Genomic DNA, 26,028 nt, shown 5'->3' on the forward strand with positions numbered 1-26,028 from the left:
TAGAGTGATTTTTGTTGCGGTAAACTAGATCCCATGTAGTTTATGTGCGGGCTGTATTTCGGCACTTTAAACTAAGTGCAGGTCAATTTGAATCATCTGACAAATAGTTTCTAAGTGAAGCTTCAATATAAGGTATAGGTAGGGGAAAATATTGTTTATGTAATTTGGAATTGGCATTTTTCATCGTATTGTCTGCCAATATTTCTAGCTCGATTGATTACAACTCTTTCCTTGTTTCAATAAATTTTAATCCATATCGAAATAGACCGGAAAAGACTAGGAAAAAGGTTTCCAAACGCTTTTCGTTTTTTTTTTCTCAACTATGTATTGTGTAATTATTAAGATTAAAAATTTAAAAAAAAATATATATAAAATTTGGCATTGTTTTTTGAAAAACCACTTTTTACACACTTTTTCGAATTTAAATTGTATAGAAAATAAAATGCACGACTGGGTCGGAAGTACTTGCTCTTGTAGTTCACAGTATCTTTATCTTAAATATCTATTGGAAATTTAAGATTTTGTAGAAAAAAAATCAAAAAAAAAAAAAAGCAAAAGTTTAAAAATTAATTAAAAATTTTTTTTTTTAAATGTTTTTAAAAATATTTTTTTTAACATTTTATACTTAATGATCTCTGTAAATTTTAAATAAAATAACTAATGCTTTGATGAAATATATGAACTTAAAAAATATGTCAATTTTTGAAAAACGGCAACGCCATATTTCCGTTCTCCGCATTTTTTGAGAAAAACTAAAAACGCAGTTTTGTTAGAATCAATAAGAGTATTCCGCACACCAAATTTGATCGAAATCGTTAGAGCCGTTTTCGAGAAATTTGCAATACCTCGAAAACGTTATATGGGAGGTATGCGTTAAAATGGAGATATTAAAAAAATAAAAAAAATGGGTCTAGGGAATTACGTAAAAATCATCTGTACCAAGTTTAAGCAAATCCATCCATCCGTTTAGGCCCTAGCTCGATGTACAGATGGACGCACACACGCACAGACGCACAGACCGACGGACGGCATGACGAAAACCACTTTTTTGATCTTCTCCATCATCGTAATGTTGGTTTTGATTAAAACCTCGATTTTTTTTTCTACACGAAACCAATACTTGCCCTATAGAGCAAGTAAAAAAGGTTAAAAGAAAATTACAAAATTACAAGGATCCGTATCGGCCAGTATCCATAATAATCAGAATTTACAGCTTAAAAAGCACCCTTGTGTAAAAGAATGATTTTTTTCCTTCAAATCAAAAATGTCATAATTTCCCATAATGCTTCCAAATAAAATAAGTCCACCTTACCCATAAATTTCAAAAAAAAAAAAGTTCACCAACCTCACCTTTAAATTTAAATTTTCCATAAGAAACAAAAATATTTTTTTACTTACAAAAAAATGTACACATTAAATACACCAAAGTTTAAAATAAAATTCTATATACATACCTTCACTCAAAATAATAAAAAAAAAAAAAAAAGTATTTCTTACTACATATCCCCTCGTATATCCTCTGAATGGCTGGCAGCAAAAATCGCGTGAAAGCCAAACGCTTCGTCATGTTCATGATGATGATGATGACTCATCGCTTGGCCAGAATTACGCACTTTTCAGCACTGATGTCCGTCCCCAAAAAAACATCCAACCCAACACCAGTACCACATCCAGATCTTGTTGTTTTCTGTGCGAATAATTATTGTAGTTTAATCGCATCGGACCGAATAGTAAACAGATGCACGCCTAAAAACATAAATTTAATTTTTTCGTTTTGCTTTACGAGCCAGCTAAAATAAAAATCTAAAAATCAACTCAAGGAAGAACATTTTCTTTTTCTTTTTTTCTGAAAGAAAAGTGACTTTTTCTTCGGTCTTCTGTTTTGTTTTGTTATTTTTTATGTGACTATCCTTTTTTTTTTTGTTATTTCAGATAAAATTTTGTTTTTAAATAGATTTTCAAATAAACAGGGTGTTCATTGTTCAAACAAACAAAAAATAATTCTTATATTTTTATATCAAATAAGGTTTTTTTGGTATATTAGGGCTCGCATTGGATTTTCGCAGAGAAACGTGTATAACTTTTAGTTTGACAAGAGTTTATTTAACTCCATAAGTCTTAATATTTATTTAAATCAATCAATCTATGAAACACCCTGTTAAGATATTTTTTTGCCGACCATTATTGATTTTACAGTTTTATTTCTTCAACAAAATTTAATGTTTCCGTCTGGTGTCTTTGATAAAAAAAAAAAAAAAAACAAACAATTTCTATTTGTTATAGCAAAATGTTTTATATCTATGTATAAAATTAAAAACATAATCTTGTATATAAAAATAAAAAAAAATAATTCTTAAAATTTAGGTCAACACAGCTGAGTGAATCATTCTTTTTTTCACGTCCATCGTACACTTTTGAAGGCCAAAATATGTATTTTGTTGATGTATCTTCCTGATTTTAATATGCTGTCGTGTCTTTATCTCAAATAATAATCTATTTTGAAATGATTTTAAGATTAATATTTATAAATGTTTTCTTTTATTATATAGAAAAGGCTTATCTTTATATTTTATATCTATTTTATTCACGATACTCAGTTGCGTTTATTTTCTTTTTGTTAAGATTTACGCTACTTAGCCATCCCATTTCTTGTGGTTGATATTTTTTTTTATTAGAATTAAAAAATATATTGCTTTATTTTCATTTGATTCAACTAAAGTTTCAGAGAGAAACAAATTGAGTTTTAAATAAAATCTTTAAACTTAATTAAGATTTTAATTTAATTTTATATTTTTTTTTTAATATATGTGAAAATTTTGTTTTTTTCATTTTAAAAATTATTAGACTTTGAGACAGATTAATAAATAACCTATGATTATAATTCAAAAGATGCCAACAACCATAATTATGGTGTTGAGTCTTTGATGTTTAATCTTTAATTGACCATTAAGGAATTAATTTTTCAAAAAAAGAAATGTCATAAAATTCTGTGAGCAATCGGTTTTTTTTTTTTTTTCTTTTTTCATACACTCATCGATGTCATTTTAACAAAAAAAAATTCAGACAGTATTCAAACTGAAATCAAATTATTTGAATATTTCTTCTTTTAAAAATATATAAATTTGAAATAATGTCATAGAAATTTGTGCCTTTTTTAAAGTCAAAATATATAAAATTACTTGAATTATGCTGCGTGCAGTTTTTTTAAAATTAAGTGTTGAGACGCCTTTTTGTATTTTCTTATGCAGATTTTTATAACTACACTTAAATATCAGCTTGAAAAATTTTTCGCTACCACATTTAGGTATGGCAGTTAAATTTTTTTTTATAATAATGTATTTGAAAAAAAAAAACCTAAAAAATTGAGTATGTATATTTACGTTTTCAGGAAAATCCGACTAAACTGCAAATACATACATATATTTGTCAAAATAAACACCACTATTGTACACTCTAAATAAATTGTGGTGAAATATTTTGTGAATTTTTTAAAGTTTAAAGTTTCACAGTCACTATGGTGTATGTGTAACTTTTTTAGACAGAGAAAAAGTATATAAATTTTGATATGGCCAAGCCAAATAATGAAATCAATCATAACTAAAAAATACTTTTTGACCTTTGAAAACCTTGTACCCAGCCACAGCTAAAACTGTGGCTTGTAAGACTTTATATGAGAAAAAATATTATTCGGGTAGTTGAACTTTTTTCCCCAAACTGCGTGTAGTTTAATTTGATTGTATGTACCATTATTTAATGTTGAGACTTTTTCTATTCTCACCTTAATATTTAGGTAAACATAAGTTAAAACTTAACTGTAATATCATTGATTTTTGCAGTAGAAAATCATATATTAACCTTTCGTACACTTTCAAATGGAAACGGGTCCTTATTCTATATTTCTCTCTATATTCCGTTCTATACTCTATTCTAATTTTCTAATTTAGGAAAAAAAACGTTAGAGCTTCCAAAATTTTGAATTTTTAAATTTTGTAAATTTTTAACGCTGATAACATAGCAACACAAAAAACTCTTTTTTTTTTCAAATCAAAAAATTATTTTTTTTTAATTTTCTTAGTTGGGAAAAATCCAAAAAAAGTCGTGACGTCAGCTAAGTTTGGATGCAGTATTGAAGAGAATTTTATCTTGAGTAAAAATCTCAATTTGCGTATTTTTTTGGTCTTTTGAAAAACGCATTAGTCTCAATATCTCGAAAACGACTGGTCGAACAGAAAATTTGCAAGAACTTTTTAGATTGGATATATAACTACCTTTCTTTCTCTAGTACACAATATTTTTCTCTAGGAGTTATACTTTCAGAGTTACAGTACCGCAAATAGTGCATTTTTTGATATTTTATATTTTTATAACAACCCTTAGAGAAAAGTGGGAAATAACTGAAAATGAGATATTTTGTGGTACTCTTACTCTGAAAGTATAACTGCTGGAGAAAAATGATGTAATTAAGAAAGATAGTTATATTTTCAATCTAAACAGTTCAAGCAATTTTTCTGTTCGACCATTCGTTCTCGAGATATTGAGACTAATGCGTTTTTCAAAATGGCGGACGCCCCACAAGAGCAAACAATACGCAAACTGAGATTTATACTCACGATAAACCCCACTTCAATACTACATCCAAACTTAGCTGACGTCACAACTTTTTTCAGATCCCCTGCATTTGACTCATTGACTGAACTAAAACTGCACTGGATAGACTCAGAACCACCAGTAATTATTTTGACCTAGGTGATAGCCAGCGTTGCCACAAAGTGCCCGATCGGGCCATTTGGCCCCCTGTTTTATATTTTGGCCCTTTGCCCGGCCAATTAGAAATGGCCCACGAATCAAAATTTTAGTACATTTATCTTCATATCGTGCTTAGTTATAATTAAAAGGCTTTACAAAATTAAATATAAATCATCGCGATGCATTGCAACTACAATGTGTTTCCACCACAAATAAATAGGTAGGTACTTATGCATACTGAATTCATTAATTTATCTCGTTTAGTAATTTGATTTTTCTCACGTCAGTTCTTTTTATTTACATATTTTTAATGAGTGGCTCAAAGCTAAAAGATATCTGTGAATTGCAAGTTTAAAATTTATATCTGTGATTTTTTGAAGTGAAAACTTCTTTAGCATCGTAGTGATTTGAAACACGATGAAACGAAAAAGCGACAGAAAAAATCAATTCATTATAACTTTTTTGTTTCTATAGATAAATTAATGAAATTTATACAGTAGATAGGTAATGTAATAAACTATAATTTTACAAAATTATAATTAATTTGATATTTAAAATCTTGAGATAACGGTGAAAAGATGTTTTTTCTTCTAAACACGTTATAACTTTTGATCTAGAGCACAAGATTTAAGTTTAATTCGCTTGTTGATAATATTACCTTTCATTTGATATATCAAACATACATACATAACTGTACGTGCTCTAAAAGTCACACAATCTTAAATTGAGAAACTTGAAAAATACATCAAAATACCTGTGGAGATTTGTTGCCGATGACCAGTTTGAAATTTCGAAATGGTTGGCTTTTAAAAATTCTTCCTTTTTTTGTAGGCATTGTAGAAATATGATTGAAGCGTCATATAAAATGTGAAATAATAAGCTTTCATTTAATATAAAATTTGTTATAGGTTGTAATTTAAAAAATGGATTTAATGGTGTAAGAAGAAAAATAAAGATTATTTTGATTGGTTTATTCCTTAGGAACATTTTTAAGCTTTTTAATGGTGTAATTTTTTTTTTTTTTTTCAAGAAAAATTATTTTTTAAATTTTCACTTCTACCACGTGTGAATTGCACACATGATTTTTTTAAATTTCTTTTGTAAATTAAAAAGATTTAACAAATTTGTGGGCAATAAAGCCCTTTTAAATATTTATCAGGCTTTAAATCCTAAAATGACGTTTGTCCCATATAAAAAACGTCATTTAAAAATTTTAAAAGCCTGTTTATGAAATCGGCCATTAATGCATTAAACAAATAAAAAAGAATAAATACAATTTTTAATAAATTGCAATTTTAAATTGCCCACACTTTTGTCAAATGGCCCTCAAAAAATTTCGAAATGGCCCTCTCTGCTTTTTTCTTCGCTGCAACGCTGGTGATAGCATTAAATGATTAGTTTATTAGTATGGGATAGTTAAGACGTATAAGATGTGAAATTCTTGCAGAGCATAATAGGATAATTTCAAAATATAAAGTGCATTAACAATGCAATTTTTTTTTTAAATAAGGATTATCATGTACTCAAACTTGCTTCTATAAATCGAACATTGAACTTTCGCAATTTTTCAATTTTCTTCCGGAAAAAATAAATCATATCTGCGTGTATCATAATTTATAGCAAAATTTTAAAACAACTTTGTTGATTCATCGAAAAATACAATTTTGTAAAAAAAAAAAGAAAAAAAACAAACAAACATAGAATTAATACATTAATAGCCCATAAAACTAACTTAATTTATATATTTTTATCTAGATAGCATTATATTTAAAAATAAAAGCTTTTGAAGTCTACATTATTTATATTCGATTTTTGTGGTGTTCTTTGAAATTATATAAATATACTTTACATACATACAAACATATATTTTGTACATATGAATATATTCTTATAATCACAGATGTCACAGTACGATTAGGTTTTTATTAATTGCATAGTTAAATTAACTCGACTTTTATTGCTGCAATAACTGACAGACAGCAGCTGACATTTTAAAATTATGTCTTACCTACTGGGTGGAAATTATTATTATTTATTTTTTTTTTTTTTTATTTTTTGTGTATGAGAAATAGTATTCGATTCAAGCCATAAAGGCTAAAGAAATTTTTTTTAAGTGACATTAATAAAACTAAGCTAACCTTGAATAATTTTCAGTGAGTAATTCAGCGAGGAAAAATTCAGATCAAAAAAGAAAAGTTAAAAAAAAAATATCAACAAGTTTGAAACACAATTTTACATGACTATGACAAATTATAATAATTTTTTGTCAAAAAATGATGAGAGAAGATATCTAATGGATTGAGTTAATCAATTAATAAAAAAAAAGTCCAAAAGTTATTAACCAATTTCAAAAATTTTCTATAAGATTTTGTAGGTTAACTGATTTTTTTTTTAGTAAAATACTTGAAATAGACCAGGGTCGATAATTTTTGAAACCAAAAAAAATCATAGTAAAATGAAACACATTGGAAAAGGAGGTGAATATGATGAAAACTAAAGGAAAAATAAATTACGGGCGAGCCGAGTTCGGGAAGTGGGTGGGTTGAGTTTTTAATGGTAAAAAATGGTATATCTCGATTTCCGGAAAAACTACAAGTCCTATAGAAAAAAGTTAAATGGCAAAGTTGTAGGTAATAAAAAGATCTACAATTTTTGTATCAACAATTTTTTCACATAACCTCAAAACTTATGTGAAAAATTCAAAAAACCGAGTTTTTGGTTTTTTATTTTTATCTTTTTCAAAAACAGAAATTTTTTTACGAAATTTGGTGAAAACTTACCTTATTATGTCCCAAATACACTGTAATTTATTTGATTGAAAATATTAATTTGTTTACCTTATTTTGACTTAATACCAAAAAAACACCCTAATTTTCAATCCAAAATTCATGTGTCAAAATATCAGCTTTTTTCAAAAAGTTGGTGGGCATTCCGTTCAATAAAATGTCTATTTTCTGATGGTGTAAAAAAAAAATTTACATTAGTATACTATAGAACATGTTCTCGTAAAATGCAAAAAATGAAAAAGCTTGAATTCGAAAAAATTTTTTTATCATTGTTTACAATTTTGGCCTATTTATTCAAATTTACACTCAAATTTACTCAAAAAATCTAAGATTTCATGTAACATTGATAAATCTTACGTTTTTTTTAAATTTTTTCACATAAATTTAGAGGTTATGTGAAAAAATTGTTGATACAAAAATTGTAGATCTTTTTATTACCTAGAACTTTGTCATACAATTTTTTTCTATAGGACTTGTAGTTTTTCCGGAAATCGAGATATACCATTTTTTACCATTAAAAACTCAACCCACCCACTTCCCGAACTCGGCTCGCCTGTAATTTATTTTTCTTTTCATTTTTATCATATTCACCTCCTTTTCCAATGGGTTTCATCCTACTATGATTTTTTTGTACTTTTTAATGTTTTTGAAGGCATCGGCACTGGTCTAAAAACTTGTACTTGTAATTTTGCTCGTTTTTATGATTCCAAATAAAGTTGGCTAGGGTAAATATAAAGTTAAAGACTTAAAACTTTGGATCTTCTTTTGTATTTATTAAAAAACTTGAGCTCCCATGCGTATTGTAGCTCAAAATTCCCTTCGTTACGGGTGTGACAAATACATTTTTTTTTTTTTTTTCAAAATCGTTATAGCCGTTATATTACTGAAAAAAATTTTCATTATATTTAATAAGTCGTTGATGACAAATGATTGTCTTATAATAAGAAACAATGTATTTTTGGTGACAGAAAACCACCTTAAAAGAGTAACGTTGGTGGATAAATCTATTTAATTTATTAACCCACGATTCATCAAAGATTCGTTTTTATTTCTTGTGCTTTGACCATTGTCGTTATTTTGCTTTTATTTTCCTGTCACACTTTATCATTTGTTATGGTGATTTACGTTTTCCTTTTTTGTCAAGTCAAGACGAATATAATATCTAATAGTATAAAGTTAAAATATTGAAAATTTGGTGTCACATTTTGAACACACACGACATTTGTTTCGAAATCCTTAGATTTACATCCAGAGCCATCCATCTTTAATATAACTGTGGACGTTTTGTGGGTATTTGATAGATTTCATTTTGGCAATATGCTGGCACTGTTTATTGCATGCGTCACTCAATAAAAATACGTCAAGCCAGGTAATGGCCTCACCTTAGAGGTTTATAATGTATAGAATCTTGTTGTGATGTTTTTTTTTTTTTTTTTTTTTCGTTTTAACCTATTTTAAGAAATCCAAGTTATCGTAAATGTTTAAAAATTTGTTTTGGCCATATTCCAATGCGATGTCCTACTTTGCTTAGATGGCATGTGATGGCATTAAACAAAACAACAACCACCAGGTATTAGCGTGCAGCAAAACACACTTCAAAGACCGAAACAAATATGCAAAACCAATCAGCAATTTGAATCAAAATTTATAATGATGAATGATTACTTGGAAAAACATTTTTGTTTTTTTTTTTTTTTTCATAATTTCTTCGAAGACTAGTGTGACTCAGAAATAGGGAAAATTCAAGTCTAAACTGTCTCCATCGCAATTCAAGACATTCAGGAGTGGATCAGACATAATACTTTATTTCGGAATCCCTGGAAAATTCATTAATGTTTGTTTTGCTTTTCAAAATTTATTTAAATATAAAAACAACAAAGTTGCAACTTGTGTGATCGCATAAACAGAAAAAGAAATATGTGTCTCGGGGTTCTTTAGTCTCGTGGTGATGAATGATGATGCTGTTAGGCGACTTGGTGTGCCACTGCCATAACAGATACGAAATCTTGTTAATTGGAAAATACTTGTTGTCTTGGCTATGACTGCCAAGAATTTTTTTCAGTTTTTCATCTTCCCCGCATGTTTTGGGTTACCGGATTTGAATATTATTATTATTATTTTTTTTTTTTTAAGAAATGTGTGATGTTCTCAATATGTGGGTGAATCATCTGAAACTAAATTGATGATACTTTTTATTTGATAAACTACAATATTTTAATTTATTTTTGAGCTTTTTTTGTAGGTTTTTGTTTTGTAAACAAACTTCTATTCCAGAATCTTAGTTGCCAGAACGAAGTAGATCCAATATTTTTCGAAAATTAATTTCTAATTTCAAAAATTGTTTTCGTTGTCAAAGTTACAGACGGTGATAAGTTTCGGATTTTTGGATACAAAAAAGTTACAAGTTTGTTAAAAACTTTCTTTCAAGAATGGGCACTTTTCTGAAATATTTGTGTAAGATAATAATATTAATAATAATTACTAAAGAAGTTATACCAACTTTACCAAAAATTCTTTAATAAATTATAAAAAAAAAATTTAAAAAAACGAAAGAATTCTAGGTACTAAACAATTTTTGTTGCAAGTAAAATTTATTTTCCAAAAACTTTACACGGTTAAAAATTCTGGAGTATTTATTAATATTTTATGGGTTACATATAGGTCTACAATATAATAATGGTGAATTGGTGATATGTGTTATAGTCTCTATTTTATCTGTTTAGCTTACTGCCGATCAAAATTCATCTGCAATGTATGCATTTTGCTTTGAAAAAAAAAAAACACAAAGCGCCTTCAAATTAGTAAAAATTTACAGTTTTTGATTTAATTTTTTTTAGAAATGGTAGGTACCTCAAACAATGGATTTTTTCTTTTTTAAAATTGCTGCTGGCGTCGTTTGATTAAAACTTAATATTCTTGTATTACAATTTAATACTTTTTATATTAGTTTTTAATAAATTTATATTACATTTTAATACAATAATATTAAAATGTAATACAATTATATTAAAATGTAATACAATATATTAAAATGTAATACAAAAATATTAAAATCTAATACAGCGGTATTAAAATTCAATACAAGTTTAGAATTTAACCAAGTTTATTTTCTAATAATATTTTCTAATACTTACATAAATATTGAAATTCAATACAAAATAGATAAAAAATAATTTTAATATTTTGGAATTATTAAAAATTTGCTTTAATACAAGAGCTGTATTATAAAATACTCCAGAATGAAGTCTGAAATTTTGTTAAGACATTCATTAAATTTCTAAAAAAAATCTAGGGAAAGTTAAGTTCTGCGTTAGGAAGGGAAACAACACAGAGAAATAGTGTCTTTGGTACCATTATACATTAGTAGTTTTCTGGGAAATATTTTGTACCTTTTCTTTACACGAAATATGATATAAAATATTTTTAAAACAAACTTAAATTTTTGAAACTTGTTTTGGAAAATTTACATAGTTATTGAAATTAAAAAAAAAACATAATACTCGGTTTTCAAAGATAAAGAAAACCTCTAAAATGAATTTAAACTACAAAAAAGCCTGATTTTTTTTAATCACGATGTGTTTTCATAAAAAAATAAAAATCGTTCAAGTAAATTTTTGAAAAAAATTGTTTTTTTTTTGTAATATGGTTATTATATTTAACACCTTAATCGAAAACTCAAAAAAATTCCGAAAATTGATTTTTCAAAACAAAAAAATATTAAATTTTGTTGTTGTTCAAAGATTATAAATATATATTTAAGTTAAATAAAAGCTTTCACGCATAAAAAAATTGTTAAAATCGAGCTACTTATTTGAGAGAGAGTCAAAAAATTTAAAAGAAAAATAGTCCCTGCCTATCCAAAAAATAAAGTTTTATCAAAATCGTAAGACCCAAGAAAATTTAACACATCGAGTTTAACATGGAAAATATTTATTCCAGCGAGATATTAAAAAGCCAGAATTGTGTAAAAGTTATCTGTAACAATTTTGAAGAAAATCCGTCCACACTGAAAAAATATCGTTTAGACAGTAAAAATGTTTAGAAATTGACTCACAAAAAAAAACCGACAGACTGCATGACAAAAACCACTTCCTTGATTTCTCTATATTTTTCACGAAACAAATAAATGTGCTTTAGGGTGTCCGTTATTTCCCAAAGTGATGTTTTCGGAGGACCTAAAAAAAGGGAATTTAGCAAAAAAAAAATTTTGAGAGGTCATTAACCCGTGCCTCTAAGCTCATACTTTCCCCATACAAATTTGTATGGGAAATTTTTAACGTTTACATACAATTTTTTTTCTCTCGAGTTCAATCATCTATTTTTAAAATGTTTGTTGATTCTGGTTGGAAAATAGTTCCTTTAAAAAATCACCTTCAAAATTTCCCGCTAAAAAATTGTTTTATATTTTATTTCGGTTTTTGAAATTATTAGCTGTTTTCGTAGTTTTTGCTTTTACGTTTTATTTTATTCTTCTTAAAGTACACCACCTATCACACAATTTTTGATGCCGTTTTATTGGTTTTCAATTCTTTTCAAATATTGCATTCAAAATTCTTTGTTAAATTCACCTTATTTAGTTTATAAACTTTCGATCTAGGGGGTGTCTACCCCGAAAACATCACTTTGGGAAATAACGGACACCCTAATGTACCTATATATGTTAGTAAAAATATTCGCTGCAAGACAATTCTTACTCTAATAATGACCAATCAGAATCTAGAGTTCCATTAAAAGTTTAGTGGTACTTTAAGAATAATGATTGAATAAATACAATAATTAAATTTTGTATATTTATCGGAGAGTATTTAAAATTCATTTAAGGATTTATGAGGACCATTCAACTCGTGCTCGCAGATCTGTGAGGCTCTTACTACCTCTCCCTATCATTTGCAGCCCTAAAAACTTTTTAGTAAATTAGAAATTAGTAAGTTTTTTAATTTTTTTTTTTTTTTAATTTTAAGGAAATTTCAATCAAAATTTCGATTACGATGGAATTTTCGTTGCGTGCAAACAGCCAATGTTTATGCATACGTTATTAAGCCTTACAATTAAAAAAGAGACTGTTGAATATTCCTTTGGAATATCTTTCATAGAATACCCTAATTTTCGCCCAATAATACATCCTGAAAAGATCAAAAGTGTATTCGAAGTCACTAAATGTACGCCGAGTGAACGTACGATTGCGGTTGCATAAGAGTGATCCACACAGAAAAAAAACATTCTTGTCACGCTTTTTAATTATTAGATGAGATAATAATCGCTAATCTCTATTTGGCTCTGCAAACTCTGAAAACCCACATTTCCCATCAAATCATTGCTTTTAAACGAACAACTCGCTCAACCAAATCAACATTTTGTTAACTTTGCTTAATGACTTGTGATTTTGTTTGCGTCTAATTATTTTAAGAAAACAATATTTAAACAAAACAGATGTGTACGCTTTCTATCGTAAAAATCACAATCATGAGTCACTCTCACTCACAGATTCATATAAAGAAAATTCTTCTCTATACAATACTTCCACTTTATGTACGAGTAGTTTCCGAACATTATTTTCATTTAATTTTTTTGTTTTCGTTCCTCTTGTAGTTTTGGTCTCCTTTCTATCACAATTTTTGTTTTAATTTTTTAAACATTTTCAATGAGTTTGCGCAATCATCGCGCATTAAAATCATCTCTTTATTCAACCAGACAAAAGATGATTCAATCGAAATATATGGTTCTGTTTCGGCTAAAACGTTTAAATTGGTAATAATCTTATATACAGAGGAGAGAGAACATGTGCGCCAAGATGTACGGCTGACATGTGATATAATTAGAAATCCAGAAATACTCTTCTAACAACATGCTGCTAGCCGGCAAGATAAAAAGGAATGAAAATAAAAAACAAAATAAATAAACAATGAGTTGAGCAGTATTTCGCAGAAGAACATCTTGGCTCCTCTTTTGGTCACGGCAGCATTCGATTTGAAACACCTCGTTCGTAGGTCGTTGTCGTCGTGAGTAATTATAAGTTAAATTCTCCAAAATTGGAAAACACCCAGGGTATCCCCAGAGTTTAGTCACCGCATTAAGGTGAGATACACTTTGAACTCCATAACTAATACCTAATTTGCTATAGAAATTCATACAAAGAGAGATTGTAGAACTATAATTTTTATTTTTACAGTCGGTACTGAAAGTATTCAAACAGTTATATTAAAAGTTATTTATTTTTATTACATTTGTACTTTTTATTTATGTTGTTTTGGATGTTATTGCTCATTCAAAACCTGTCAACTTTTGATAAATATCTTTCTTACTTAGTACTTCGTTTCGAAGTCAGCTCAATGCGAGTCAGTCGAGAATTGCCCTTCTTTATTCTCGCATTAAAATCGTCATTAGAGGCGATTTAATCTTCACAATTCATGCCAGTTTCGTTTTTTTAGCCAGACAACATTCAAAAGTATGTATATTAGGTTAAATTATCCCTGTTTTAATTCACCCAATTTTTAAATTTTTAAATATTTTGACGATTCGAACTGAGTTTCGAAAGTTCGAAACGGAAAATTATTCACACCACACCTTAAATATTTATGTTCGCAAGAATAAAAGCTATTTCGAATATCACCCGACTGTAATGTCAATTGTTTAGCAGTTATCCCCAAAAATTCACTACCATCACGGGAAAAGAGAAATCAATTTTTCTCGTACTGTATCCCATTCGCTCTCAGTGAATGTCGCGAATGTATTAAAAGTGTTACGTTTTTTTTTTTCAAAGTTTACTAAGTTTGTTTAATAATTATCTCAAAAATTTAGCCGACCTTAAATTTATTTAAAAAATTTAGCTGGATTGCGAGCAGATTCAGCTTTAAAATCACACATTCGTTTCCGAATATACATTTTTTATATGTCACAATTTAGCAGACGAAAAAACGCAAAAAAAATTAAAAAAAAAAGCGAAAAAAAATGTCACCTAAAATTTAGCGCGATCTGCGTACTAGGCTTGAAAAATGATAATGTAAGTGTCCAATTGCAATTCTAACCTAGAAATATTTTATATGTTTATATGCCTTCTAGGTTTTGAGGAAATTAAAAAATAAAAACAAAAATAATTTGAAAAAAGAAATATCTGATAAAATTTTTTTTCAATTTCCTCAAAACATAGAAGGCATAGAAACATAATAGTTTTCACTATTCGATAAGGAATCAATTGAGGGAGTTTTCTGCATGAGTCAATTTTTTATTAAAATTCACAGTCTGAACAAATATAGAAATTAATGAGTTTTTAACAAAAAATGTTTCGACTATTTTTAACTTTGAAATCGATTATATCAAAAACTATTGGTTGAAATATATTGATTTTAAAATTACAATTAAATGTACAATTCTCCCTTTCGGAAATTGTATCACTTATAAGTTATAACTGTAAGTGTTGCCGTTGTTTTTTAATATTTTAATAATTTTTTTTATAAAATTGCCCCTCCCTCCTAAAAGGGGGACCACCTCGTTTGATTTGAAAATAAATATTATTTTAGAATATATTTTTAAAACAGCATGTTGTTGTGAAAATATATACTTTAATTTGATGTCGAAGTTGGGTAAATGACGAAAAAAATGGAATTTTTGAACTTTGACAGCTTATAAATTCTAGGTGGTTTAACTGAGTTTTATACATTGTTGAAAAGGTATATTTATGTCCGATCAGAAACTGTAAAAAAATCGAAAATGGTTGAAAATTTGACGAAGCTAGATGGGTGAAGGTAAAAAAAACCGTTTTTTGCCCCTAATTCCAGATTTTGGGGGTGTTAGGGACTTTTTACACACCGTTTCGTAATCAGTGCGACTAGCTATACAAAACGTGATAGGTCTCCACCCGCGTATATTTTGAGTGTTACACCGTGTAATAATGGTCATCTTTGAACATTGAAAAAAAAAAAACATTTTGGAAAGCAAAAATATTTTTTTTTTATTAAAATAAATTCAAAGGGTGGTCTAAAAAAGTTAAAGAATGATCAGTGATGTATATCAGTGTATTAATCGAATACAGAAATAAAATTATCAAATAACATTGACTAAATGTTATACAAAAAAATGTAAAAACTAATTCAAACTGAAATGTAAGAGCAAGCTCATGCGACCTATTCATGTACATTATTTTAGTGCAGTTAGGACCAGGGTTGTAGAAATATCAATTTAAAAAAAATACATTTGAAATTTAAAAAAAAATATTTATTGCAAACAAAACAAATTACATTAAAAAAAATATTTTTGCTACTGAAAAAAATTAGCATTAAAATAAAAATTTGTATTGCAAGTGAAAAATATTTGCATTAAAAAAAATTTTTGCAAATACAAAATTTTCTGCATTGAAAAAAAAAATCAATCCAAAATGTGTGAATTAAATATTTTTTTTTAATATTCGTCAAATTTTTCTTACAATTTTGACCATTAGGCCTTGCATTAGGTTCGATATTATAGAAAAATTGGAAATTGCTAATGTATGGTCAAATAGCCAAAATTGTAAGAAATTCGACGAATATTAAGCAAAACATTAAATATACACAATACACAATTTGCATTAAATTTTTTTTCAATGCAGAATTGTTTTATATGCAATAAAATTTTGTTTAATGCAAAAAGTATTTTTATATTTTATTTACAATAAACATTTTATTTTCAATGCAAATATTTTTCAGTTTCAATAACATATTTTTTTAATACAAATTTTATTTGTTTGCAATAAATACTTTTTTTATTGCAATATTTGCATTATATTTCAGTTGCAATAAAACCAGTAAATTTGTTTTTAATGGTTTGTGAATCTATAACCACGAATGATTTATTGTGGACTATCGATCTTGATTATTCTTGTTTAAATTAATGATTGTAAGACGTGCAGTTCAGCTGTTCTAAAAAAAATCCACTAACTAATTGGCAATAGCTTAAAAAATAAAATGCACGACTGGGGTTGCACGTACTTGCTCTTGCAGTTCAAAGCACTTTTATGTTAGTCTACTTGTTGATTTTAAAAGCAAGATCTAAATTCTAAAAAAATTGATATTGGGGAAGAGCCGACATTAAGGGCAAAATTTTGTTAAATGAAAAAAATTTTTTTTTGTTAATTGACTTTTTTGAGAAAAAATAAAAATGCAGTTTTATTGCCACTGCTTTAAATATTACATATACAAAGTTTAATCAAAATCGTTAGAGCCGTTTTCGAGAAATTCGTAATATCGTATTTTTTGTATGGGAGGTATACGTTCTAAACGAGATATAAAAAAACAAAAAAGAAATTAACTTTCAGAATTCCATAAAAATCATCTGTACCAAATTTGAAAAAAATCCATCCACTCGTTTAGGCTGTGGAAATGTGTTCAGATGGACGCACAACCGCACGGACGGAATTGCGGGACCCACTTTTTCGGAATTCTCCATCATCGTAATGTTGGTTTTGATTAAAACCTCAATTTTTTTTCGACACGAAACCAATACTTGCCCTATAGAGCAAGTAAAAAAAACAGAAGTACGCGATAATTGATAATTTTTTTTTTTTTATTGTGTTAAAACTTTTGCTTCCCACTGTGATCTGAGTAAAAGTAATTCTCTAGAAAAGCGACCCAAACACCCATCAAGCTGACGACAAAATAAGGTGCCTCACTTCTTGTCTGCGTTTGTTTTTTTTTTTTTTTTTTTTTGTAATTTTGTTTTTGTCTTAAACAATTTGCCGTCCGTAAAAGCATATTTCCATTCGTTTTACATTCTGAGTTCTGACGATGTGAGTTTATTTCTAGCCACAAAATGCCATAAGTTTTTCGGAGAACAATTTTCGAAAGATTGCGGAGGCGAACACAGCTGCTAGTTAGTTCGCATTGGAGTGCTGCCGAGTGAAAATCAAAATCGCCTCAATTCGGAATTATTTTTGCTTGTCTCTTTTTTGCTGTTGTTCAATGTTTATTATTGAATAGTTTTTTTTTTTTTTTTGTATCTATGATCTACATATATTTTATATAAATTGTGTCATAAAGATTGATTGAAAAAGAATTATTATTATATACCTACCGGGATTTGTGTGTATTTGTTTTGCACAACAGAGAGACCGATCTAAATAAAAATAAGTAAAACCTATTACGATCAGAGTTTTCAAGGATGAACTAGAATTAGTTTGATAGGATATCTTTTTGAACTTCACTTTTGAAGAACATTGAAAAACAGAATATTGAAGTTTGTTGTAAGATTCTGCTCCAATCCTTTTTACCTGAATTGTTCTTCCATTTGACATGAGAAAAAAGAAATTTTCATTTAAACATGATTTTGTTTTTGTTTATATCAAATAATTTAAAATGACATAATAATAAATGCACCGATGACCAATGAGCCTGGTTATGACTCAAGGATGCCAAACAAGAAAATAATAATTGAATTAAAAACATTTTGTGTTCTGTTTGTGTACACGAACTACATTCAATTGAAATGACATTGAAATGAATTTTGGGGGGATTTGTTTGAATGTTTATAATTACGCTTGTGTTCATGTATTTAAGCGAAACAATGACAGTTGAAATATTTTTACATTAAATAAATCAAAATATCATTGAGATTGAGGTTTAACTGCAGTTTAAGTGTTGTGTTTTTTAAATGTGGACTCAACAATTACTGACTTAATTGAAATAAAAATGTAAAAAAAAACTCCTTTAATTGCTTTAAAATAAGTTTTTCAAAGAATTTTATTAAAAATATATCATTTTGGATGCTTGCAAATAACACCCTAAATCTGTCTGGATTTTAAAATAACTGACCTACTCAACGGCTAGACTTGCTGTAGAGATTTGTTTTAATTTTAAACAAATAATAAATACAATGGATAAATACAAATACTTACAAATTAAGGTTTTTTAAACATTAAGAATTATATATAAAATTAAAAGTTGATTTTTTTTTCAAAATTCCCTGTGAAAAGCTACAGAGTGTCTTCCGAAATTCCAAAAAGAACTGTCTGTTGAAAAATGTATCCAAAAATGTATTAGAACTATTTGTCTTTGTTTCTGAAAGAGTACCAAGTTAGTCAAAATTCACTCGTAATTATAACAATATTATCAATTCTTTTTACAGCACCGCACAGTGGTCGATTTTGAGTCACTAGGTGGACTTAATTCTTTTATATGTCTTATTGGCTTGGAATATTATTTTTAAAGTGATAACGTCTTACAAATCGATGAACCCTAATCTCCCGTTCTTCCCGTGCCTGTTAGCAGTTTTTTTTCACCTTAGCTGCTATATTCATTATCAATGTACACCTTAAACTATTACAGAGGTTTATTTTGTTGCCGAAACAAAAATACACTTTTCTGAAGGTTTTCGGTGTCCTGAACTCGAATCCGAAGTTAAAAAAAATTAATCAGCTCCCGTTTTTGAAATATTACCGTTAGAAGATGCAAAAAAAACGTTTTTTTGGGTACTTCGGACCTTATTCTTTTATATAAGGAAAATTGTTTGAACATATTTAGTAACGGTTTCTATAAGAACTGTTTTCCATCTTTCAATGCCTGTTTAAATCTTTCTGATGTCTTTTTTATTGCCCAAAATATCTTTAATGGGAAAAAATATTTCTTTTTCCCAAATCTTTGACCGTTTTCGAGACCTTTTGACCGTTTTTTATTTATATTTTTTTGATAGATATATTAATCAAATTAACAGGAAATATAAATAAAAGCCAGAACTATATTTGTGCAAAATTTCAATCTTTTTCATAGTCACATTTTTGAGATAACGGTAAAAAGATGGTCTTTTTTTGACACGAAGTATCTTTTTATATAGAGCATTTGTAAATTTGATTTATTTTAATTTTGAAAAGAGATAATATAACCTTTCATTTCATATATCACACATAACAGTTCATGCTCTACAAGCTAGACAATCTTGAACAATGTCCTTCCTTAATAAAAATGGTCACCTTAAAAAGAGCGAATTGGTACCTGAAAAAGACGAAAAAAATAGTTTGCGGCGGTTTTCGGCACTTAATTTTAGCATCAAATTAAAGGTAATGATTCAAACTACAAAATATAAAAAATTCACGATGGCACTCTTCGGCACTTTTTTTTAATCGTCCAAGAAGTAAAAAACAAACATTTGAAAACTATCAAAAAAAAGCCTTACAACATTAACCCTCTACTGCATGAATTAATATTAGCGGACGAAAAAATTAAAAAATGCTTTACATGGGTTCATTGGGTTGTTTCAAAACGGTTTTCATTAAAAAAATTTGTTTAAATTAATTTGTTTAAAAAATTTGTTTATAAGCCAAATTTGGCTTCGTATGCATTAAGGGGTAAGAAGTTTTACTAATTTAATTTATTCAGATTATGTAAAGAATACAATTAAAAATATCAAAAGACAAATATTTATCATTTAAAAACAAAATAAAGTAAAATAAATACATTGCATTACAAAAGGTGAAGATTTAATTCAAATTTTGCTCATTTTAAGACAATGAACCGAAAAAAACAATTTGTTTTTGTCCCATATAAATATTTTTTCTTGTTCACATTCTTTCCACTGTCGAAGTAAGTCTTGCTCCAACATTTTCACCCACTCCCAGATCTTACAAAAACTAAAAAGTAATAAAATTATTGAAAAATATTGTAGGTGAGCCCCCCTCCCCCTAAAATTTTTGTGGTTACGCCGCTGGAAATGGGGTTAACATGAGAAAAATGTCTCTAAAAGCGAAGCGTCTCCATTTCTGAAGTAAAACATAGCTTCCAAGCAAAATAACAATGTAAAGAAACAAAATTTTCCAACAAAAAAACTTAACAAATTGTGTAGATTTACAACCCTTTAATGCATACGAAGCCAAATATGGCTTCCGTACTTTTTACCCTCCCAAGACCAGGCCAATAATTTTTTTACAATAAAAATTGGTTCATAGCATACACAATTAGACAATCGATCAAAAATAAATTTTTAATTCCACTTTACTTTCCAAACAAACGCAGTAATTAACACTTAAAGTATGAATATATTCTACACTTTCGATTTCAATGCACACGACTGATTGACTCACCTGTGATCATAAAATACACCTTTATTTTGGGTCGGACACACGAAAAAACTATCTCAATGGGTTCTTAGGAACACAAAGAAGAGGATTGTATTTAATCTTTACCATTTTTTTGTGACAGATAAGAGAAAAGTGCATACAAACAGACAAAACCATATTTGGCTTCGTATGCAGTAGAGGGTTAAGTTAATAGAAATAGAATTCGACTTTTTTTTTACAAAAAACAAATTGAATTTAAAAATGCATACCACTAGCATTTTCTGACATTTTTTTGTTCAACTCAATTACTCACTTTTATCATAAACTATCACTTTGTAAACACTTGTTAACTCTCGGACGTTAAAATAGAGAGTGAGCAAATCATGAATGATTACATTTAGATGCTTCCCATGAATAAAATAACGGCATCAAAAAATTATTTTTGTTGTTTAAGAATATTTACTTTCGGCCTAACGGTATTTTTTATGTTGATAACAACTTTTTTTTTCGACTTTTGACCAGCTACGATGTACTGAATCGACCAGTGTGCACCGCTGCAGTCCTGCATTTATGAACTCGCCCAAATATAAAAAAAATTGTTTTTTTTTTTTTTAATTAACAAAACACAAAATCAAATGATTTTGACCACAAAATAGATTTTTTGTATAAAAAGGAATTTTTAGAAAATAAATTTTGAAAATCGTTAGAGCTGATCCGAACAAAAAAATTGTAAATGTTTTTTTTTTTTAATCCAAAAATAAATGTTTGTTTTTGTTAAATTTTATTACGATTACTTAAACGCTTTTGTATTCAAAATTTCGTTGAAATCAGATTAACCCTGTACACTGAGGAAAAAAACAACTTAAAATCAACGAAAACCACGTTGATTCAACTATTTTTCGGAATGATTTTGCGTTGAAGACGAAAATTTTAATATCATAGTAGAACATCGTTAGTTAAAAGTGGTTTACTGTTTTAAAACATCTTTAAATCAAAGTTGTTTCAACTTTAAAAAAAAGCACCAATTTATTAAAAAAAAATAGAAAAAATAGGCAGCCGCTGGGGATCGTACCTACAACTCTTGGGTTACAAGGCGAATGCTTAACCAACGTGCTATCTCACTGTTGAAAATTACAGTGATAAAATGCAACAAAAGCTGAAGTCCGACAAAAATAAAAAAATTTCTTACGTTTTTTCAATTTTATTTTGAAGAAGTTTCATGTTAATTTTTTCAACGTTGAACATTTTACATTTTACGTTGCGTTTTTTTCCCTCAGTGTACGAGATATTCAGAAACCAAAAAAGCGTTCTGTGGCAGGTACCGTAAATAACGGTAAAAAAAATATTTTTTTTATTTCAAAAGTTGACTCTTATGTTACTGCTCGCAAAAATTTTTATCAAAATCGTTAGAGCCGTTTTCGAAAAAAAACTAACTTTTCTATTTCCGTTATATGACAGGTACAGTTAGTTTTGGTACTAAAAAAAAAAAGGCAAAGACTGTTTACTACCAAGTTTAAAGAAAATCACTCCAGTAGTTTAGACTGTAGCTAGAAGTGCATATGTAGGTACATACGGAAAGGCAGACAGAATGGCGGGACCCATTTTTTTGGCATTCTCAATTATCGTAATGTCATTCCTGATTGTTATGTATCTTGATTTTGATTTTTTTGCAAGAAAGAATTAATTTAAAAAAAACATTTTTCAAACATTTGTGTCCATTGCATTTTTATTATATTCTGCGATAGTGTTCCTTGACTTACAAGGTTACAAGTAACACGTATAAGATGAATATTTTCGTTACACTAATCAAATGAAATAAAATGTCCTTGTTAAAGCTTATTTTTTATCCTACTCACTTTCTTGTCCCTGGCGTACTACAAATAGCAGAAATATTGATGATATCATCTATCAAAAACTCAAAAGAACTTTGATAGATAGGTTAAAAAACTCCCCCGACATGACATTCTGAGTCGTACTGAGTTGAGAGCAACTTATTAGGCTAACAGCTTTTTTGCGTAACTTTGATATAACATTTTGACTATAATGCAAAATGATGCGTCAAAGAGCTCTGCCACTTCCACACTTGGCACTTGGGTCTGTCGATAACCAAGCGTCAGCTAGATAGCCTTGGTTCTTCTGATTGAAAATAACAATTAGTGTAAAGTTTTGTATAGTGTCGAGTCATGGATCTGGTTAGGGTCCATAAAAGTAAGCCTTTTCTTAGTGCAAAACCATTTTATTTTCTTAGAACACACTTATGAAAAATTTTGTAAGCCTTAATGCAGGAATAAGGAACACTTTCTTTCTTATTTTAAAGTTTGTTTTTAAAAACGGGAAACTATTTTTTGGCCATAAATGAGAAGAGCTTAATGAAATTAAATTAAGTATTGAAAAATTGGGCCTAAATATATTTTAACTTCCTGTTGTTTCAAATCCGTTAAACAATGTGACCTTGGTAAACTAACTCCCATTTTGGAATCTTCCGAACATTGATTGATGATTATTTTTTGGTGTTCTTTTGTCAAATGGAAGAATATATAAAATAGATACATAGTTTCGTTCAAAATAAATCTAAGACTCCGTTTTAATTCTTTAGATAATAAAAGAAAAATTTAAACTACAATAAAATGTGTGACACCACTGCCCTTATTCCAAAACAAAGCGAGCTACGTAGCTGCTGGATCATTTACAGTATGCATTAAATTTCTCTTTATATTAAATTTTAATAGCTTATTTTAAAATTCGTCATGTTCAAAACCTATATCTAGATTAAATTTTGTATTTCTTCTCTTCTCATTTTAGCAAAAACTGATAATAAACAACGTTTAACTGTCACAGAAACAAAACCAGTGATACACGAAGACGATGATGACGAAGACGATGATGATGACCGCGAAAATGCCTGCTCAGTCGACGACGACTATGCGGCCGATCAATCGTTACATCAAATGCTTGATCCATCACTGCAACCAGAGCTTCCAATACCAAATAATAGACTTTCACAAGAGATTTACCAGGATCACACTAGACTAGCCAAAGAATATTTGCGAGTTGACACAGAACTGTACTATGCAACAGACCGGCGAGATAAATATTTGGCATCGCTGGATCCCATAGAAAGGGAACAAAAAATGATTCTTATGAAAAAATTAGAAGAGAAGGTTCGATCTTGTAAACTGATATTTTTAAATTTTTTTATTTTATAAAACTTTATAAAAATTCCAGGAGGAACTTCTTGAACTGTACAACGATTTGAAACAGCAATTAGAGCGTATTCGTGCTGCGCAAGCTCAACAAACGACCTCCTCCACCTCAGCTCAAATAACGTCATCAGCTGATCCCCAAACATCACGATCAGTTAAAGTTTTACAATCACAAATAAGTAGTGATAGTCTTGCCGCCGATCCTGCTGACGATGGCTGGGTCCTAATTCCTACAAAAGAAAGCAATACGTAGCAATCGCTTAAATTACACATTACACATTACTTTATAATGCAGCAAAACCTATATACTTGATGCTAAGTCATTTATTTTTTTTTTTGCTAGAGAACTAAGTTTTATTAGCTTTGTAAGTACTTAATACAAAAAAAAAACATTTAACGAAAGTGTGATCGTGATGTGCGTGCTCGTTGAACTGAATGTTGTTTATATTATACATACATATTATATACACTACACATACAATACATTATATACATTACATTACATATACCTATCTATACCTAAACTATTATTGTTATTTGTTAGAAAATAAATAAAATGAATAAAGAGTTGCCATATACATAAGAATTTACCTACTTTTTTAGTTTTTAAATTTAAATTTTTTTAAAGTGCTTTTTACGTTCCTTAAATAATATCAGGGCCCAGCTTCAACAATCTAAAAAAAAATGTCCTTCAAAAACAAATTAGACAGAATTTTGAATTTGCTGGCAAGAGAAGTAGTCTTAGATCTCTGAAACCCGCTGTTGGAAAATGGTTGCATTTAATCGTTTTTTTTTTTAGCAAACGTACGAAAGCTTAACTAAATGAAGGTTCTTTTCTATTTCAATAATTAATTTCTTAAATTCGGAAGCAAATTGTACTTTAAATTGAATTTTTACTCGAAACTAAAATCTTACATTTTCTTCCTAAAAATGTTTAGTCTACGCAGAAATTTTCTTGTTAAAAAGGTTGCGTATACACCCGAGTATTTGATTGAATTATTGCTTAAGACTCATAACTACGGGGATCACCCGTCTCGATTTTCTTGGGACTGTCCCGTAATTCTATAGCTTGTCCCGGGTTTTTATATAAGAAACCCGGGAAGTATAAATGTCCCGTATTTGCAACTTTAAAACTTGTTGAAAATTATACTATTTCAAAATCTTAAACACCTAAACAACTTAAATGTTTAAAACGAAAAAAATCTAAATTAGGATAAATTATGAAAACTCATTTTTAAAAATAAAATCAAATACCTATCCATTTTTTATTTGTTAAAATTTTTTTAAGGCAGCCTAACAAATTTTGTTTTTAATTTTCTTGAAAACAAAAATGGCGCCAACGATTGTAATTTTTATTATGTGTACTTCGTTGAATGCGAAAATCATTTAAAAAGATGTTTTTGCAACTTTAAAAAACAAATTTTATATCATTTTTTAAATTCTTAATAGATTTCTTTAAACATATTAAATTTTTTTTGTGTGAATAAATATATAAAAAGCTTTGATATTCTAAGCATCTCTAATCAAGCGATCCAGTCTTGTATTTTGTACTCCATAACCCATATTTTCTTAGTAATTAAAGTTACGTATACGCACTAGTGACTTTACTTATGTTGTAGGGTAGAGTTGCTAGTAGCCGGCCCCGTAAGGATTTTTTTTTCTCATAAAATAAAGCACAGTAACGTCAAATATCAACATTTTCGAATAATTTTTGAAGTAAAATGTACTTTATTTATTTGTTTTTCGGTATAGTTAAAAAAAAAAGTTAATAATTGTTCCAAAAAAAAATCATTTATTTAAGTTTTTGTAAAAAACAAGCTCCGATTTTCCTAATTCCGGCCTTTTTTTCCTATTTTCGGCCATCTAGTGTCCCATCTCCGGCCATTAGGTCAAGTTATTTTTTCTAAGAAGACTGACTAAAAAGAATAATAAGAAATGTTGTAACTTTAGGAGAGGCATTTAAAAGAACAGCATAAGAGCAAAAATTTGGGACAAATCCCACAAAATCACGAGTTATAACGATTTTTCTGAAAGGTGGCCGGCTACTGGAGACGGCCGGAACGAGGTAACTCTACCCTATAACTTCATAGAAAAGTTATGTATACGCCGAAGTGCATGACGGCGATCTTGCCAGAAAATTAAAATACTTAAAATTACCACAAGCCCAAGTATCTTACAGAATTGACGTTAAATTTTTCAATCGTTACGTACAGTTGTGTTCAAAATAATAGTAGTGCCTGCAAAAAAATAACATTTGTTATATATACGGTGCTTCTAT

At 28.4% G+C, this 26,028-nt stretch overlaps 1 protein-coding gene across 1 annotated transcript in view; it reads left to right on the forward strand.

The window, feature by feature from the left end:
* The window catches only part of LOC129912675 (mitogen-activated protein kinase kinase kinase 7), a 54,786-nt gene extending 30,450 nt beyond the window's left edge, over positions 1 to 24,336 (forward strand). The window contains exons 9-10 of the mRNA XM_055991031.1: positions 23,350 to 23,708; positions 23,773 to 24,336. Of these exons, the coding sequence (XP_055847006.1) occupies positions 23,350 to 23,708; positions 23,773 to 24,003 (590 nt within the window). The 3' untranslated portion in view covers positions 24,004 to 24,336. The remainder of the gene's footprint in view (positions 1 to 23,349; positions 23,709 to 23,772) is intronic.
* Positions 24,337 to 26,028: the final 1,692 nt, after the last annotated feature.

The sequence above is a fragment of the Episyrphus balteatus genome, chromosome 2 (genome assembly GCF_945859705.1).
Source record: "Episyrphus balteatus chromosome 2, idEpiBalt1.1, whole genome shotgun sequence".
NCBI classification, from domain to species: Eukaryota; Metazoa; Arthropoda; class Insecta; order Diptera; family Syrphidae; genus Episyrphus; species Episyrphus balteatus.